The 21,313-nt window shown below is 35.3% G+C and overlaps 1 protein-coding gene across 1 annotated transcript in view; it reads left to right on the top strand.

Annotated features, from left to right (window-relative positions):
• The window catches only part of LOC117333381 (thioredoxin domain-containing protein 11-like), a gene marked incomplete in the record, with an annotated part of 89,317 nt that overhangs the window by 39,821 nt on the left and 28,183 nt on the right, over positions 1-21,313 (top strand). Inside the window, 3 exon segments of the mRNA XM_033892691.1 lie at positions 7,368-7,519; positions 10,541-10,653; positions 19,135-19,215. Coding sequence (XP_033748582.1) covers positions 7,368-7,519; positions 10,541-10,653; positions 19,135-19,215 — 346 coding nt within the window.

The raw sequence follows: 21,313 nt of genomic DNA, 5'->3' as shown, positions 1-21,313 counted from the left end.
TTTATAAAATTCCAAAGTCTCCAAAGGCCTGCAGTTAGCCATGCATATGATATATTGGTCTACCCTAATAATTAAGTGAAGATCTACTGGACAGATCATTCTGATCTTGTGTAATTACTCATCGAGACATATAGTATACTAGTAGCTATAGTCGAAATAGCAGATAAACAAATACGCAGACATGTAATAGCTAGGATTCATGTATAATGTATTTAAATGACTTCAATTGTTTCAACTTGTGATACAGTATACTGATCTAGATAAAAGATACTGTTTCTACCACAGTACCATGTGTTACTCCACTGTCAAGCCATTGTATAATTATCTACCACAGTACCATGTGTTACTCCACTGTCAAGCCATTGTATAATTATCTACCACAGTACCCTGTGTACTCCACTGTCAAGCCATTGTATAATTATCTACCACAGTACCATGTGTTACTCCACTGTCAAGTCATTGTATAATTAAATGTCCCGACTGTTAGATAAATTTATGTTATATTCCACTAGTGTGTCTTTTGATTGGTCAAGAATTTGAACTTTGACCCGAGCTGCAATTAATTGTTATAGACATCATCAGTAATCAAATGACGTCATATCACCGGGTCCCGCCTGTCACCTTGTATACGTGAAATAAGATGTTTGCCTTTGATTCAAACCGATATTATTGTGATACAATGTAGAAACAGGTCACACGACTCGTGATTTTTGGATATTGAATTATTTCACACTCGTAAGTTATTTTCTTAAAGTTACAAAAGACACTCTCTAAAGCTCATGTCTTTCGTAACTTTTAAAATTTAACTTACGAGTGTGAAATAAATTCCATATCCAACAACCAGTCGTTGTGTAACCTCTATATCTCTGTAATGACAGGGGATCATGTTGTATGTAAGGTTATGGGGATATTATCAATTAGTAATAAGTGTATTTATTACATAATGCATTTGATTTTGCTAAACTTTACAAATAAGCTATATTTTGAACTATTGCATAGCTAAAATGTCTGTTGCATGTTCATGTGAAAACTATTGAACACCTGTGAGGTTTCAGAATTTAGTCCTACCCTTTCAAGTCTCTCAGATGTCAACACTGCCAGGCAGGCAGACGACAGTCATGGTGACTTCTAGGCCTATAGGAAAGTCAACATTTCCGTGATTCTAAGTGTGTTTTAGTGATTACATTTTGTATTTAATAAAACAAGTATATCATGGGTGTCTGGTAATTGGCTTTGTGCAATAGAACCTCGGTCGATTACCAGTACCTCGTGTCAAATATTCTGGATTGTTGCACAGACACTCATGATATATTTGTATAATAATTAATTAGTTCTAAATTTCTTTTTTTTTAGCAATCAGTAATGATGCCTTAAAACCATTGATTGGTATGATATCGTTAGAGGAGAATCAATCGGAGTTGTAATCACAGCTTTGCTCAAGATCTGTTCAAATTAATCTGCAAAAACTTTGTTATTTTTTTTCATCAGTTTGTAAGAATTAATATTTTACTGTCGAATGTTGATAACACTAAAGAGAAAGAAAATAAAATCTGCTATCAAAACATAAAATAAGACCTTTTTGAACTATGCTTGTGCATTTCTATATTACCTGGTAAAGGGGATTGCTTTCACAATACCAGTAAATTGTGTTTTATTACACATTTAAAATATATAATTCATGCCATTTTCTCTCTGAACAATCATCATACAGGGAATGACATTTATGCTCAAACATCTGATGGAATGAATATTTAGCTATAAATTTCATCATGCTTTTCTAGTACAGATGGTATGATTGATTGCCGGTGCCAACCAGAAAACAGAAGCTTTCTCTTATCATTCCGCTGAACTCTACAGAAAGTACAAAGATTTGGTTTTCTGGAGTTTGATCATACATGTTTCAAGGAATGAGAATTGGTGAAAATGGATGTGAATTACAGCTCCCTTGTGTGTAGGGCAAAGTGTCAGAGCCTGACATAGATCTATGCTCTGTGTATTTTACTGCCTCAAACACAATGCATTTTCTAAAATGAGAATTCATAACTATTTTCTGAATGGTATTCCTAATGAGTCCATGGCTTGTCTTGTTGATGATTTTCAATGAAAAAACAATGGCTTTGACACCTGAGTGTAACAGTTTGGTGTCACAAATGAGCCACCTGCACTAATACGGTGATAGCCAAGTGATGAAAATCATTGTTACATTTAAGAGCTTGTGAAATGTTCAGTAAAGGAACCATGAAATTTATTATATTCCATCTTAGAATTATATTGTCCAATTTCTAAATTCGATATATGCCTTAAGTTGATTATTTAATTTTAATTTTGTATTTCAGGATTGCATGTTATTTGACCTACCAGACGTTAGATATTGATGATTTGTTATAAAACCCTGGCCTGTTCATATATTAGATAATTACACCAGATGATGAACCATTTTCTCTGAGGGTAATAGCAAGTCATTTTGATCTATTTCACCTGTAGTTGGTTCTATGATATTCTAGTATTTTTCACTTGTATTTCTGAAAGATGTATTTTTTATAGCTACAGGTAATAACTTCCTAACAGAGCCTGCTAACGATTGTTGTGTCTTTATTAAGACAAAAAAACATGATCGAAAAAACATGAATCTAACAGCAAAATAACATGGCCTTTAGAAAAACCTTCCTTAACTCTCACAAAGTTGTGTTACAAGACATTTTTGTATGACTACTGATTGATTCTTTAACAAAAAAGCTGGTGGTAGTGTGACCTTGACCTTCCTGGGTCAATAATCTCCTTCAGTTACTTCTATGTTAGAGTAATAAAACTGGTAGTCTTTTATATCATGGCTCATACAGACCTTGAAAAAGTGCTTGAATTTCAAATCAGTGATTGATTCATGCTTTTATATGTTTGAAGACATATATGTTTAAGATAAATGAATCATAGCTAGTTTGTTCAAGGGGAGGTAACTTGTACACACTCAAGTTGATGCTATAGTACATGTATTGGAAAGTCACCTCTTTGGTTGATAATAATGACCTCCACCCAAAGAATACTGTTTTAGTCTCGGATTTTCCAATTGGTGATTGATAAGTGAAATCTCTGATTGGTTATATTTGATACTTAAAGTGAAAGTAGAATACTTTTGATTGGTTCTGGAGATATTTCCAAGAAATAGGTCTACAAAAAATGGCTATGGTTGAGCTGTTTGAAGTGATGATGAGGCAAAACCAAGCTTGTTTCTGCAATGGAAAAATAAGCCGAACATCAAAAATCATATTTTTTAAAGGAGAAATTGTTACCTTTGTGACATTTGACCTTTGACCTTTCCTAATTGAAAGGTTGTAATTATATAGATGAAAACTATTGCAAGGAAAATAAATTTTGAGTGATACACTATCTTGTGATGTAGATTCTATACCACTCCATACATATGGAAGATTAAATTTATGGAAATTTAGATTTACCCCAAAAAAGTGCATCTTTTAGCGGTAATCTTATTTAGCATTTTTCACGCTAGAAGCATTACGCTAAATCATATGTTGCTAATTGTAATTTCTTCACTGTTTCTATTTAAAATTTATTTTTGTACGCTGATTCATCAATGCGCTATTCTGTTAAAATTTGGTAATATGCTATTTGAGTACTTTAAATAAAGTATATTGTTTACAGTAATTCATATAAGTAACCAGACATCTACTTGGTGATATTTATAAGTGCAGTCTTTTGAGCACGTTATTTACTTTTTTTTTATACTACAGAATTAGAATAGTATTATTTTTAGTTGTATAAATCCAATCAAGTTACAGAAAGAAAAAACTAGAACCCCAATTTCTACAAGTTTAGACTAAAAAATGCAACTTAAAAATTGAAAAAAAGCACAAGAAGAGTGCTTGAATTTTGTTATGAAAATCTGTACAAACCCAATGAATATAGATATAGGACTAATTCCTGTGTATAATAGGGGGTTACCAGATTTCCAATGATGGTTCAAATATTGAAGGTGATATACATCTGTATGTAAAGGAGAAAGAACCAGTGGGAACAAGCATTGATTTCCACTATACACGACTGTTGTTTGAAATAATGAAATAGACATGAAAGAAAATAATAACAAAAAATCAATTTTGCAAATGGTTTTGATTTGTATTTGACAATTAATTGGATTCAAGGTCATATGTTGGATGAAATAGATATGTTTGTGCATGTGGACAAATTAAAATTGAACAGGATAAAAATATTTTACTGCTCAATAGCCTGGTGGCCATATAACAGAGCAGTGCTTCATATATATAGTAGATTAGATTTGAATTTGCTGTGTTAATACAGGGTTTGTTACATAGACATGTATCAAGGGGAACTAATGGAGGACACTAATTGTCACCGCTGGCTAGAAATATTTGAGTGGAAATCATTTTACAGTTACAGAACTTAAAAACAACACAAATAATGGAATTAAACCATTGATTTTTGAGAATATCACAAATACAGATGGCAAACATATGATAACTGTTAATGGTAGCAGTTATTTCGACTTTGAAATATTGATTCTACCAAAAATATGACAAGAACAGTGTGCTTTTGAAATTCTAAATTACCAAATATGTATGTTATCTTCCTGGGTTTTATTTCACAATTAATCACAGCTTCAACGACATCTGTAGTATGTAGAGTGATGGAGTTTAGATTTTATAGATCTACTGTAACAGTTTGTTTGACTTTGTGAAGGCTTTCTTCTGTTTGAGTTGATGTTTCCATAAACAAACAGATATAGCATTGTAGACGATACACTTAAAAACATAAATAAAGATTAAGAAAGTGTGTTTGTTCTCAAAAATAGATTTTAAGGGAAGTAAAATATGCATCCATAAAATGCTAAGAATACCTACTTAAAAAAATACATGTAGATTAAACAAGTCTAGTTTAATGAACTTAGATATAATTATTTAATTATATCAACATAACACTTGTTTAAGCCTGTATCAAGTGACATGTTTCTATCAGTCTTTGTTGGTGTAAGGGGAATTAGCACCCATGACACCACGTGAGTCAACACTGACCTTACACTCATGGTGTTTCGAGCAATTTTAGCATTTCCGCATGGTCTGCTCTTATCAGAGGCCTACCAGTTTAAATTTTGTTATTAATTGTTAGTGGTATTTGAAATTTATACCAAGTCAACATTTCTTATAATTAATAACAAACATTTAATGTTTGAATACTAAAAGTTTTCACAATACTATGTCACAAATTCTGAGGTCAGGAAGGTGTTGACTCGCATGGAGTCAGGTAGTGGTTCCCCTTACACATGGAGTCGGGTGGTAATTCCCCTTACACATGGAGTCGGGTGGTAATTCCTCTTACACGTGGAGTTGGGTGGTAATTCCTCTTACACATGGAGTTGGGTAGTGGTTCCCCTTACACATGGAGTCAAGTAGTGGTTCCCCTTACACGTGGAGTTGGGTGGTAATTCTCCTTACACATGGAGTTGGGTAGTGGTTCCCCTTACACATGGAGTCGGGTGGTAATTCCTCTTACACGTGGAGTCGGGTGGTAATTCTCCTTACACATGGAGTTGGGTAGTGGTTCCCCTTACACATGGAGTCGGGTGGTAATTCCCCTTACACATGGAGTTGGGTGGTAATTCTCCTTACACATGGAGTCGGGTGGTAATTCCCCTTACACATGGAGTTGGGTAGTGGTTCCCCTTACACATGGAGTGGGGGTAGAAACTCCCCTTACACATGGAGTTGGGTAGTGGTTCCCTTTACACGTGGAGTCGGGTGGTAATTCTCCTTACACATGGAGTGGAGTGGTAATTCCCCTTACACATGGAGTCGGGTGGTAATTCTCCTTACACATGGAGTGGAGTGGTAATTCCCCTTACACATGGAGTCGGATAGTGGTTCCCTTTACACATGGAGTCGGGTGGTAATTCTCCTTACACATGGAGTGGAGTGGTAATTCCCCTTACACATGGAGTTGGGTTGTGGTTCCTACACATGGAGTCTGGTAGTGGTTCCCCTTACACATGGAGTTGGGTGGTAATTCCCATTACACATGGAGTTGGGTAGAAACTCCCCTTACACGTGGAGTTGGGTGGTAATTCCCCTTACACATGGAGTCGGGTTGTAATTCCCCTTACACCTTAAAATCATTCTGTAAGAGTTGACATTTTCTAAAACATCTCCTTAAGAACTTCAAGGCATTATGAATGTCATGGTACCTAACCAGTATAGGCAAATGTGATGGAGGAATATATCAAAGGTGACCCATATTGTAGATTACAGGGATCAGCCATGTTGAACGTTTGATGGAATATCCTCTAATTTCTGAACATCTACAAAATAATGCAAGAGTTATATATGACATTTATAAGGCCTTGGCTGCCATATGCTTTTTGACCTGACAAGGTCGCTCACTGAGACACTCAGAGAACCAATACGAATGTTCCAATGAATTATGTTCAACTTGATTCAAGGCACTAACTGAGTAAAACTTCAATAGCTACTGTAGCCATAACTATATAATGCACATATCACCTTTTTAATTTACTTATTGATAAACAATAAACAATACATTTCTACAAAAGTTGAGTGTACAAAGTCACAATCCAAGAGTTCAAGACTATCATACAATTTCTTTCTTTTACTGACAATGGCAACTTGTTGGGAATGGATAAACTGTTTGTTACATTATATGCATTTAAAGTCATTTCTTGATCAATATTGATCTTGAAAATTAAGCAATCTAATTAAAATCTAGATGGTCATTTTCACTACGTTACATGGACATCTAACAATATCCCATAAGAGGTCACGACGGGGTGACCTTTTGGATTAGCCAATCAAATGACTACTTCCAGAATCTTGTAAGTGAATTTATATGTCCGAATTAGCATGACTAGAGTACATAGGTTGCATAATCTGTCAATTTGTTTCAAGTCATTTCGTCCTACATAGCATATAGCTATACACATTGTGCCGAAATGGTTTCCTTTAGATGCATGCTGTGACGAAATCGTTTGCTTCCAAGACAGACATATTGACAATTCGCCCTGAAAGTGAAATACACACATCTCAAAGGTCATCAGAACGTGACCCCTTATTGGATGTTGTTAGATGTTCATGTAACATAGTGAGAATGACAATCTAGATTTTAATTAGATTGGATAATCAAGTCACCTCAGGGTATAGATTTCATCTTTCTAGGTGTAAAAGTACCAGGAAGCATAACTCCTTCACTATTTCTATTGGAGGTTTATAATTGCCAAAAGACCTGTTTGGCTGTGGTTACATACAGAAAATCACTGCTTTGAGATCATGCCATTTTCCATATAATTTGTTTGAGGACTGATTTGTATGTGTACTCTTCCTTTACAGCCCAATTTATGATGAACTATACGTCTAGTGACTTAGAAAGACACCTGCGGTCAGGAACCATTCACTCAACTTGTTATGGGGAACATGTCGGTGTCTGTATTAAGGACGCAACATCCCAGACATTCCAAGACATTGCTCTACAACAGGACAAGGTGAGCAGTTTCTTCCTTTGTTTTCCCTCTTTGTCAAGTTGGAGCTGTGTTATACTAGAACTTATACTGACAGTAAAACTTTCTCAAGACAAACAGGCTTGATACAAGTTTCTGCTTATCTGTATTGCAAAACAAGTTAAAATCCACAAATATATATGGCTCAACTTTATTTGCCCACCATCATCAGATGGCGGGCTTTCATATCGCCCTGTGCCCGTGGTCGATCGTTTGTTGTCTGTCTGTTGTTGGTCCATCCATAAACAATTCTTGGTCCCTAGTTGTGCCAATACAATGAAGATTTTTGATCTGAGAAAAAAGAAATGTCTGACTGGCATTCAACTTGGATTATAAGAATTGAAATTTGTTATCTCAATTTCTTGAAATGTATTAAAGGGATATTTCTCAAACTTCACATGTTGGTTCCCCTTGGTCCCAAGTTATGCCAACTCATATTTGAGTTTTGATCAGAAAAACAAACTGGCCGATAGGCAGCCATCATGGAATTTGATAATTGAAGTTTGTTATTGCTTTTTCATAAAAGTTCTGAAAGGATATTTCTCTAGACTTCATATGTAGGTTCCCCTTGTTTTGGCAATCAGATTATCAAGAAAGAAGAGAAAGGTTTAGAGAAGATCAGTTTGACATAGAACCAAAAAAGATCATTCAATGGTGGGCACCAAGATCTCTCTGGGATCTCTTGTATATTTGACCTCCTGTAACAAATTTTAGGATATAACAAACTATTTTCTCTGGTCCCATTGAAGTTTTACTGTTAGTATAATTGAAGTACTGCCTTCTTTGGAAAATTGTCCTATAATTCTCACATATTGAATAAGGTGCTTAATGTGCCTTATGATTAATTTGTCTGCAAATGCCATGGTGCAATGTCAGTCGTCCGTCTGTCATTTAAGCAATGAACAGTGGTTTTAATGTTGTTATAGTCGATATGACAGCAAGATGTATGGTGGGAAAATGGCATGGGAACCTGTTAGGGTTCCATGCTACATTTGCCCACCAAACATCTTGCTGCCATATCGACTATAATAACATTAAAACCTCTGTTCAATACTTATATTTACATTGTCTTACCATTTTCGGCAACTTTGAAAAAACTGCATGAATCAACACAAAAAACCCCGCCTTTTTTAAAGTCACATGATCAACTGGGTGTTATAGCCTGAGGCACTGGGTGTGATAGGCGTATGGTGGCAACTGCCACTTAGCATTGGGTCAATGGGGAAATGCGGAGCAGATGTAAATATAAAATTGTGATTGGATTTTAATCAGATTTGGTCAGATAGATCCTTGGTGGAAGGAGAACAAATTTTTCATAAATGGTGAATCTGACCCTGGTGGGACCAGAGGGTGGGGCCCAATAGGGGAAATTGAGGTAAATCCTTCAAATCGCTATTTTAAAAAGTCCAGAATGGATTTGAACAAAATTTGGTTAGAAAGATCCTTGGGGGAAGGGGAACAGATTTTGCCTAAATGGTGACTCTGGGCCAGAGGGGCTGGGCCCAATAGGGAAAATTGAGGTAAATCATTTAAATCCCTACTATTCAAGAATGACTACATGGATTTTAGCCCACTATCATCAGATGGTGGGCTATTCAAATCCCTTGCGTCCGTGGTCCGTGGTCCGTGGTCCGTCCGTCCGTCCGTCCCTAACATATATGCATATTGCATTTTGAGACCGATCGGAAAACAACATGGCCGACAGGCAACCATCTTGGATTTTGACCATCGAAGTTTGTTATCGCTATTTCTTAGAAAGTGCCAAAGGGATCTTTCTGAAATTTCATTTGTGTGTTCCCCTTGGTCCCTTGTTATACATATTTCATTTTGGGACTGATCAGAAAACAACATGGCCGACAGGCAGCCATCTTGGATTTTGACCATTGAAGTTTGTTATCGCTATTTCTCAGAAAGTACTGAAGGGATCTTTCTGAAATTTCATATGTAGGTTGCCCTTGGTCCCTTGTTATGCATATTTCATTTTTGGACTGATCAGAAAACAACATTGCAGACAGGCAGCCATCTAGGATTTTGACAGTTGAAGTTTGTTAACGCTATTTCTCAGAAAGTACTGAAGGGATCTTTCTGAAATTTCATATGTATGTTGCCCTTGGTCCCTTGTTATGCATATTTCATTTTGAGACCAATCGGAAAACAACATTGCAGACAGGCAGCCATCTCGGATTTCGACAATTGAAGTATGTTATTGCTATTTCTCAGAAAGTACTGAAGGGATCTTTCTCAAAGTTCATATTTAGGTAAGATAAGTTCCCCTTTTTTTGAAAAGTACTGGAGGGATGTTTCTCAATTTACACAGATTAGTAAGAGGAAGGGAAAAATAGAGAGAAGATCAATCTGACATGGAACCTATAAAGATCATTCAATGGTGGGCGCCAAGATCCCTCTGGGATCTCTCGTTATGAAATTTGGTCTGAATTTTAATTGGGCAAAGGAGATTTAATGTTGTATAAACAGATAGTTTGGGTCAGAGGGAAGAAATTAAGTTAAATCCTTAAAATCACTACTAGTCCTTAATGATTGAATGTATTTTGAAGACATTTTGCCAGGAGCATTATAGGGCAAAAGAGATCTAACGTTGTATAAATGGAGGATTAGTGTTTTAGCGCGAATATTCATGATGTTAATAATACTGTGATGGAACAGTGTCCTTCATATCACCAATTGGAATTATGTGAGAATTATGATCTATTTTGTTTGGTAAAGTTATGTAGTGACAATGCAGAGAAGATGGAAATATGTAATGCATTTAATATATTATGATAAACCAACATTTTGTCCAGAACAATTACAACAAATATTGTGTTAATTTCTAATAAACTAATTATTATAATAATAAGTAAATACTTAAATTGTTAACTGAATCCTGTTAATATTATAGCAGTGTTAAGTATATACATCCTGTGTTGAATCCCTGACAATAATGTGAGCCTGACCTTGGACAATGTCTGATGTATAACTAATGATACTTCTATCTAATTTTTACAGGATGTGCTAGTACTGCTATATGCTCCTTGGTGTGGCTTTTGCGCAGGTTTTGCCCATCTTTATCTAAACCTGGCAAAATATTTCAAAACGGCACAGAACCTGATATTTGCGAGGTAAATATGATCAATGAGGGCGGTGTTGTAATATATGATACGACCTTCTCCCTTTCTGTTTGATCACCATCGAAAAAAGTAATTACTGCAGCAGGAAAACAATTAAGTTAATAACAACTTGTAAAAAATAAACCGTTAGTAGGGTGTGCCATTTTTACCCCTTGACTTCTGGATCTGTAGAATGTGATAATTCGTATTTATATATATCATTTACACAGATTTTTAATGTAATCAGTGTTCACTTATAAGCTGAATGTCAGAAATGACTTGTATTGGAATGAATCATTCAACTTCATCTATCGGGCGTTTGTATTTAATTTCCATGTGGTATCAATGTTTGTCTGGTAGTTTACACCGTTCACAACACTAGCTGTCAGAGTTATTTACATAAGTCATTCACCTACTTGTATTGGTCGTTAGTGGGATTTTCTGGAGATACTGGAGTTTTCCTACACCACTCACACTCCACAGACAGTGTCTCTACAAATCTATCAGTATGGAAGTCTCTTCAGCTTGCTGTGTAAATTCTTTACTCATTCAGATGTTAGATCCACTATCTGAGGTATTACAGTGTGTAACAGTGTATAAATGTGTGAGGTATTACAGTGTGTAACAGTGTATAAATGTGTGAGGTATTGCAGTGTGTAACAGTGTATAAATGTGTGAGGTATTACAGTGTGTAACAGTGTATGAATGTGTGAGGTATTGCAGTGTGTAACAGTGTATAAATGTGTGAGGTATTACAGTGTGTAACAGTGTATAAATGTGTGAGGTATTACAGTGTGTAACAGTGTATAACTGTGTGAGGTATTACAGTGTGTAACAGTGTATAACTATGTGATGTATTACAGTGTGTAACAGTGTATAACTATCTGAGGTATTACAGTGTGTAACAGTGTATAAATGTGTGAGGTATTACAGTGTGTAACAGTGTATAACTGTCTGGGTATTACATTGTGTAACAGTGTATAAATGTCTGAGTTATTACAGTGTGTAACAGTGTATAACTGTCTGATGTATTACAGTGTGTAACAGTGTATAACTGTCTAAGGTATTACAGTGTGTAACAGTGTATAACTGTTTGATGTATTACAGTGTGTAACAGTGTATAACTGTCTGATGTATTACAGTGTGTAAAAGTGTATAACTGTCTGAGGTATTACAGTGTGTAACAGTGTATAACTATGTGAGGTATTACAGTGTGTAACAGTGTATAACTGTGTGATGTATTACAGTGTGTAACAGTGTATAACTGTGTGAGGTATTACAGTGTGTAACAGTGTATCAATGTGTGAGGTATTGCAGTGTGTAACAGTGTATAACTGTCTGAGGTATTACAGTGTGTAACAGTGTATAACTATGTGAGGTATTACAGTGTGTAACAGTGTATAACTGTTTGATGTATTACAGTGTGTAACAGTGTATAAATGTGTGAGGTATTGCAGTGTGTAACAGTGTATAACTGTCTGAGGTATTACAGTGTGTAACAGTGTATAACTGTCTGAGGTATTACAGTGTGTAACAGTGTATAAATGTGTGAGGTATTGCAGTGTGTAACAGTGTATAACTGTGTGAGGTATTACAGTGTGTAACAGTGTATAAATGTCTGAGGTATTGCAGTGTGTAACAGTATATAGCTGTATGATGTATTACAGTGTGTAACAGTGTATAAATGTCTGAGGTATTATCGTGTGTAACAGTGTATAACTGTGTGATGTATTATAGTGTGTAACAGTGTATAACTGTCAGGTATTACAGTGTGTAACAGTGTATAACTATGTGAGGTATTACAGTGTGTAACAGTGTATAACTGTTTGATGTATTACAGTGTGTAACAGTGTATAAATGTCTGATGTATTACAGTGTGTAACAGTGTATAACTGTCTGAGGTATTACAGTGTGTAACAGTGTATAACTGTCTAATGTATTACAGTGTGTAACAGTGTATAACTATGTGAGGTATTACAGTGTGTAACAGTGTATAACTGTTTGATGTATTACAGTGTGTAACAGTGTATAAATGTCTGAGGTATTGCAGTGTGTAACAGTGGATAACTGTCTGAGGTATTACAGTGTGTAACAGAGTATCACTGTCTGAGGTATTACAGTGTGTAACAGTATATAACTGTCTGAGGTAATACAGTGTGTAACAGTGTATAACTGTTTGATGTATTACAGTGTGTAACAGTGTATAAATATGTGAGGTATTACAGTGTGTAACAGTGTATAACTGTCTGAGGTATTACAGTGTGTAGCAGTGTATAACTGTCTGAGGTATTACAGTGTGTAACAGTGTATAACTATGTGAGGTATTACAGTGTGTAACAGTGTATAACTGTGTGATGTATTACAGTGTGTAACAGTGTATAACTGTGTGAGGTATTACAGTGTGTAACAGTGTATCAATGTGTGAGGTATTGCAGTGTGTAACAGTGTATAACTGTCTAATGTATTACAGTGTGTAACAGTGTATAACTATGTGAGGTATTACAGTGTGTAACAGTGTATATCTGTTTGATGTATTACAGTGTGTAACAGTGTATAAATGTCTTAGGTATTGCAGTGTGTAACAGTGTATAACTGTCTGAGGTATTACAGTGTGTAACAGTGTATCACTGTCTGAGGTATTACAGTGTGTAACAGTGTATAAATGTGTGAGGTATTGCAGTGTGTAACAGTGTATAACTGTGTGAGGTATTACAGTGTGTAACAGTGTATAAATGTCTGATGTATTGCAGTGTGTAACAGTATATAGCTGTATGATGTATTACAGTGTGTAACAGTGTATAAATGTCTGAGGTATTATCGTGTGTAACAGTGTATAACTGTGTGATGTATTATAGTGTGTAACAGTGTATAACTGTCAGGTATTACAGTGTGTAACAGTGTATAACTATGTGAGGTATTACAGTGTGTAACAGTGTATAACTGTTTGATGTATTACAGTGTGTAACAGTGTATAAATGTCTGAGGTATTACAGTGTGTAACAGTGTATAAATGTGTGAGGTATTACAGTGTGTAACAGTGTATAACTGTGTGATGTATTACAGTGTGTAACAGTGTATAAATGTCTGAGGTATTACAGTGTGTAACAGTGTATAACTGTCTGATGTATTACAGTGTGTAACAGTGTATAACTGTGTGATGTATTATAGTGTGTAACAGTGTATAACTGTCTGGGTATTACATTGTGTAACAGTGTATAAATGTCTGAGTTATTACAGTGTGTAACAGTGTATAACTGTCTGAGGTATTACAGTGTGTAACAGTGTATAACTGTCTGAGTTATTACAGTGTGTAACAGTGTATAACTGTCTGAGGTATTACAGTGTGTAACAGTGTATAACTGTCTGAGGTATTACAGTGTGTAACAGTGTATAACTGTCTGATGTATTACAGTGTGTAACAGTGTATAACTGTCTAAGGTATTACAGTGTGTAACAGTGTATAACTGTTTGATGTATTACAGTGTGTAACAGTGTATAACTGTCTGATGTATTACAGTGTGTAAAAGTGTATAACTGTCTGAGGTATTACAGTGTGTAACAGTGTATAACTGTCTGATGTATTACAGTGTGTAACAGTGTATAACTGTCTGAGGTATTACATTGTGTAACAGTGTATAACTGTTTGATGTATTACAGTGTGTAACAGTGTATAAATGTCTGAGGTATTACAGTGTGTAACAGTGTATAACTGTTTGATGTATTACAGTGTGTAACAGTGTATAAATGTCTGAGGTATTGCAGTGTGTAACAGTGTATAACTGTCTGAGGTATTACAGTGTGTAACAGAGTATCACTGTCTGAGGTATTACAGTGTGTAACAGTATATAACTGTCTGAGGTAATACAGTGTGTAACAGTATATAACTGTCTGAGGTATTACAGTGTGTAACAGTGTATAACTATGTGAGGTATTACAGTGTGTAACAGTGTATAACTATGTGAGGTATTACAGTGTGTAACAGTGTATAAATGTCTGAAGTATTACAGTGTGTAACAGTGTATAACTGTGTGATGTATTATAGTGTGTAACAGTGTATAACTGTCTGGGTATTACAGTGTGTAACAGTGTATAACTGTGTGATGTATTACAGTGTGTAACAGTGTATAACTGTCTGAGGTATTACAGTGTGTAACAGTGTATAACTGTTTGATGTATTACAGTGTGTAACAGTGTATAAATGTCTGAGGTGTTGCAGTGTGTAACAGTGTATAACTGTCTGAGGTATTACAGTGTGTAACAGTGTATCACTGTCTGAGGTATTACAGTGTGTAACAGTATATAACTGTCTGAGGTATTACAGTGTGTAACAGTGTATAAATGTCTGAGGTATTACAGTGTGTAACAGTGTATAACTGTGTGATGTATTACAGTGTGTAACAGTGTATAACTGTCTGAGGTATTACAGTTTGTAACAGTGTATAACTATGTGAGGTATTACAGTGTGTAACAGTGTATAACTGTCTGATGTATTACAGTGTGTAACAGTGTATAAATGTGTGAGGTATAACACTGTGTAACAGTGTATAACTGTCTGATGTATTACAGTGTGTAACAGTGTATAACTGTCTGATGTATTACAGTGTGTAACAGTGTATAACTGTCTGAGGTATTACAGTGTGTAACAGTGTATAACTGTCTAATGTATTACAGTGTGTAACAGTGTATAACTATGTGAGGTATTACAGTGTGTAACAGTGTATAACTATGTGAGGTATTACAGTGTGTAACAGTGTATAACTGTCTAATGTATTACAGTGTGTAACAGTGTATAACTTTGATGTATTACAGTGTGTAACAGTGTATAACTGTCTGATGTATTACAGTGTGTAACAGTGTATAACTGTGTGATGTATTACAGTGTGTAACAGTGTATAACTGTCTGATGTATTACAGTGTGTAACAGTGTATAACTGTCTGAGGTATTACAGTGCGTAACAGTGTATAACTGTTTGATGTATTACAGTGTGTAACAGTGTATAACTGTCTGAGGTATTACAGTGTGTAACAGTGTATAACTGTCTGATGTATTACAGTGTGTAACAGTGTATAACTGTCTGAGGTATTACAGTGCGTAACAGTGTATAACTGTTTGATGTATTACAGTGTGTAACAGTGTATAACTGTCTGAAGTATTACAGTGTGTAACAGTGTATAACTGTGTGATGTATTACAGTGTGTAACAGTGTATAACTGTTTGATGTATTACAGTGTGTAACAGTGTATAAATGTCTGAGGTATTACAGTGTGTAACAGTGTATAACTATGTGAGGTATTACAGTGTGTAACAATGTATAAATGTCTGATGTATTACAGTGTGTAACAGTGTATAAATGTCTGAGGTATTACAGTGTGTAACAGTGTATAACTGTCTGAGGTATTACAGTGTGTAACAGTGTATAACTGTTTGATGTATTACAGTGTATAACAGTGTATAACTGTCTGAGGTATTACAGTGTGTAACAGTGTATAACTGTTTGATGTATTACAGTGTGTAACAGTGTATAACTGTCTGAGGTATTACAGTGTGTAACAGTGTATAAATGTCTGAGGTTTTACAGTGTGTAACAGTGTATAACTGTTTGATGTATTACAGTGTGTAACTGTGTATAACTGTGTGATGTATTACATTGTGTTACAGTGTATAAATGTGTGAGGTATTATAGTGTGTAACAGTGTATAACTATGTGAGGTATTACATTGTGTATCAGTGTATAACTGTGTGAGGTATTACATTGTGTAACAGTGTATAACTATGTGAGGTATTACATTGTGTATCAGTGTATAACTGTGTGAGGTATTACAGTGTGTAACAGTGTATAACTGTCTGAGGTATTACAGTGTGTAACAGTGTATAACTGTCTGAGGTATTACAGTGTGTAACAGTGTATAACTGTTTGATGTATTACAGTGTGTAACAGTGTATAACTATGTGAGGTATTACAGTGTGTAACAGTGTATAACTGTCTGATGTATTACAGTGTGTAACAGTGTATAACTGTCTGATGTATTACAGTGTGTAACAGTGTATAACTATGTGAGGTATTACAGTGTGTAACAGTGTATAACTGTCTGATGTATTACAGTGTGTAACAGTGTATAACTGTCTGAGGTATTACAGTGTGTAACAGTGTATAACTGTCTAATGTATTACAGTGTGTAACAGTGTATAAATGTCTGAGGTTTTACAGTGTGTAACAGTGTATAACTGTTTGATGTATTACAGTGTGTAACAGTGTATAACTGTGTGATGTATTACATTGTGTATCAGTGTATAACTGTGTGAGGTATTACATTGTGTAACAGTGTATAACTATGTGAGGTATTACATTGTGTATCAGTGTATAACTGTGTGAGGTATTACAGTGTGTAACAGTGTATAACTGTGTGATGTATTACAGTGTGTAACAGTGTATAACTGTCTGAGGTATTACAGTGTGTAACAGTGTATAACTGTTTGATGTATTACAGTGTGTAACAGTGTATAACTGTCTGAGGTATTACAGTGTGTAACAGTGTATAACTGTCTGAGGTATTACAGTGTGTAACAGTGTATAACTGTCTGAGGTATTACAGTGTGTAACAGTGTATAACTATGTGAGGTATTACAGTGTGTAACAGTGTATAACTGTTTGATGTATTACAGTGTGTAACAGTGTATAACGCTCTGAGGTATTACAGTGCGTAACAGTGTATAACTATGTGAGGTATTACAGTGTGTAACAGTGTATAACTATGTGATGTATTACAATGTGTAACAGTATATAACTGTCTGAGGTATTACAGTGTGTAACAGTGTATAACTGTGTGAGGTATTACAATGTGTAACAGTGTATAACTGTGTGATGTATTACAGTGTGTAACAGTATATAACTGTCTGAGGTATTACAGTGTGTAACAGTGTATAACTGTGTGAGGTATTACAGTGTGTAACAGTGTATAACTGTGTGATGTATTACAGTGTGTAACAGTGTATAACTGTCTAATGTATTGCAGTGTTTAACTGAACTCTGAATAATACCTTTACATGAAGCTTAAGGTTTTAAGTTGTGTTGATGTATCTCTCAGATGCTCTGTGAGCAAGAGGAAGTGAAATTAAACATAATGAATCACATTCGAGGGCAAAAATGTTTCTTGGTTTTCTTTATGGCATTGTTCTTTATGTGATTGATGCAGGCCTCATAGGCCTCTTGTAATAATTGTTTTTGTGGCATGTTATGGTATATTAAATCATATCTTGGCCAGCATTTTAGGTAAGTAATTTGGGTAAATTCCTTCTGGAGGACCATCTGCTTCTCATTACCACTGTAAAATTGGTGTATAGGAAGTAGATTTATATAGATTTGTATTCAATAAATTCGTTTGGCATTTACATAGTTTAAGGCTATTAAATAAATAATGAATAGAGTTATATATGAATACAAAGTAGAAATGAAATTGCCTAATGCTTTTCAATGAAAATTAGGATTTTGGTATAAACTTAAGCCCCATCATTTGTCAGGTTGTGTCCCAAAAGATTGTGTTAAACCATCCTGTTGAGTAGTGGTACATGTAAATAAGTTGATTGGACCTTGGAAAATTAGATTGATTCTATACAAACTTGTCAATTCATATTATCTATAACCTGTCAATGTTTTCTCTGGAAAAGTTTTGACAAAGAAATATTTCATTATTCTCTATATGATTTTGCATATAATCTATAACTGAAATCTGCAATACAATGTACATAGGACATTTTATCCTTTACTGTTGCAGACACATCTAAAGGGATTGACTCAAATCTCACAGAATTACTTCCTGTAGAGAGAGCCGCACCAATATAACCAATAATTATATATCTGTATATACAGATGTATTTTCATCCAGTTACCGATAATATATATTGGATTTAAAAAATATATAACAAGATGTCTGGATCTGTCCATAGGAAGCCATAAGATTATAACTTAGTACGGTGTAGAATGTCAAAACCAAAGTTTTAGGTCTTTGTTTGAAGTAACATTTATATCATACAGCTGAACATATCCAGTACAGACAGCTTCACAGTGTTATTGTATAATTTGGTCATCTGTAGGTCTGAACACACATATAATAAAGTCACCTGTACACATTGTATAAATAGGTCACTGTTAAGTGTAGTGTATAATTAGGTCACTGGTAAGTGATGTGTATAATTAGGTCACCTGTAGAAAGTGTATAAATATAGGTCTCCACTAAGTGATGTGTATAACAAGGTCACCTATAGAAAGTATATAAATAGGTCACTAAGTGTAGTCTATAATTAGGTCACCTATAGAAAGTGTATAATTAGGTCACATAACTAGGTCATCTGTACACAGAGATTACTAGGACCATCTTGATTCAAATAGATTCTTGATGATAATTTTCTAAACTTACATCTTTAAAGCAGCCTTTATTTAACAAATATCAATTTGATCAATAGGAGTTCTAATTGATGTATCTAATTTTTTTCAGGATCAATGCTGATACTAATGACTTACCATGGGAGTACACAGTCAATAGCTATCCAACCCTCCTTTTCTTCCCAGCTCACCGGTAAGCACATTTTTTAGTCACAGTACCATTCCCTGCCTAAAGGTAAGTACTACAGTACAGGTACAACTTGATACCCTTCCCATAGGTAAGTACTACAGTACAGGTACAACTCGGTACCCTTCTCTGCCCATAGGTAAGTACTACAGTACAGGTACAACTCGGTACCCTTCTCTGCCCATTGGTAAGTACTACAGTACAGGTACAACTTGGTACCCTTCCCTGCCCATAGGTAAGTACTACAGTACACATCCAACTCGATACCCTTCCCATAGGTAAGTACTACAGTACAGGTACAACTTGATACCCTTCCCATAGGTAAGTACTACAGTACAGGTACAACTCGGTACCCTTCTCTGCCCATTGGTAAGTACTACAGTACAGGTACAACTTGGTACCCTTCCCAGCCCATAGGTAAGTACTACAGTACACATACAACTCGGTACCCTTCCCTGCCCATAGGTAAGTACTACAGTACACATACAACTTGGTACCCTTCCCAGCCCATAGGTAAGTACTACAGTACAGGTACAACTCGGTACCCTTCCCTGCCCATAGGTAAGTACTGCTGTAATAGTACACATACAACTCGGTACCCTTCCCTGCCCATAGGTAAGTACTGCTGTAATAGTACACATAAAACTCGGTACCCTTCCCTGCCCATAGGTAAGTACTGCTGTAATAGTACACATAAAACTCGGTCATTCCCTGCCCTAGATATATATATGTACTACTTTAACATTACACATGCATACAAGCTTATAACCTTCCTGATTAAGACAACCACTATCATCCCCGCTAAGGAAATTAACCAGTAAGATTGGATATTGACATTTGATGGAATGTCTTATGTAAAAAAAAAATATCTTGATGAATGTTTATATTATGATGTTCATTATTTGAAATCAAATGATATTTTTGGTGTACAAAATTGGATATTCAATTGCTGCTGACATTGATGACCTATGTATTGTCTCAGCTTAAACCAAAATTCCAAGTATCATTTAAATCTGTGCTGTCAGCTGCTGTGTACTGGGGGAATGGTGGTAAAATTGGCACTTAAGTATTTCAGCAGGTCAATCAAGGTGATGAATAATTGATCAATAGGTCAGGAGTCATGGCATTTGGTTTGAATCTGATGTGTGTTATGACTCATTGTGTTTTTGTCTGTAGGGTGGAAGATTTTGAAGAGTTTAATTAATTTTCTTAGTTGATTTCTCCGGAGTGAAGCCATTAAATTGAGAGACACTGGTGATATAATGGATGTTAATGCCATCTTTTCTTCATTTCCTTCTCACTTGTAAAATTAAAAATCACGTCAGATTTGTGTCCCTAATTGCTACTTTGTGAAAACAAGAATAATAAATAATCATTATACTAACAAGAAAACTTGAAAAGTAGAGTTAGAAATATTTATTCTATAGGAAAATAAAAATACACCCTTTTTGTAAGGAAATTCACAAGATTAATAGCAAAAACAAAATATCTTACATAGGGTATTTTGTAAAGCAGATTGTGTATCTTTGACTGCTACATAGACATGCCCCTGATCATGTCTTCATGTCTGTCATTGGTCATATCATCTTGATATTAACAGACCTCGATCTGATTAGTCATTACCTCAAGGCTGTGATTGGCTATCTTGAACAAATTCAAATCCCTGCATGGCTATCTTGATTGTCATTAGTCTTTGATTGGCTCTCTTGAAAATCTGAATGGCCATTTTAACAGTGATGAGACACAAGTCTCAGACTGGCACCAAGACAATACCAAGATTGATCGGGTCATCTCCAAGGTTATTATTGTGAATCTTCACTGGTTGAGGTAACTATGGAGCCTGTTTGTTCCCTAGGGATGAAGAATGGTTCTCCCAACTCTTATCCTTGTTTTCTACCATGTTGAGAGATGAATGGATGTTTGTTTTCTGATTGTCTGCCAAAGAGATGTATGTTTCTCTGTTGCATTGAGTTTTCATGATCTGAAATTGATTTCCAGGGTGTCACTGAAACATTGAGGAGATACTATCTAGAATTGTTTTTCATGTCAATAGGCCAAGGTTAAAGATATTACCATTACTCCAGTTTCTTTGGTTCTGCAGTGA

The sequence above is a fragment of the Pecten maximus genome, chromosome 1 (genome assembly GCF_902652985.1).
Source record: "Pecten maximus chromosome 1, xPecMax1.1, whole genome shotgun sequence".
Lineage (NCBI taxonomy): Eukaryota > Metazoa > Mollusca > Bivalvia > Pectinida > Pectinidae > Pecten > Pecten maximus.
The sequence above is the reverse complement of the archived record's forward strand: the minus strand, read 5'-3'. Positions and strand labels throughout refer to the sequence as shown.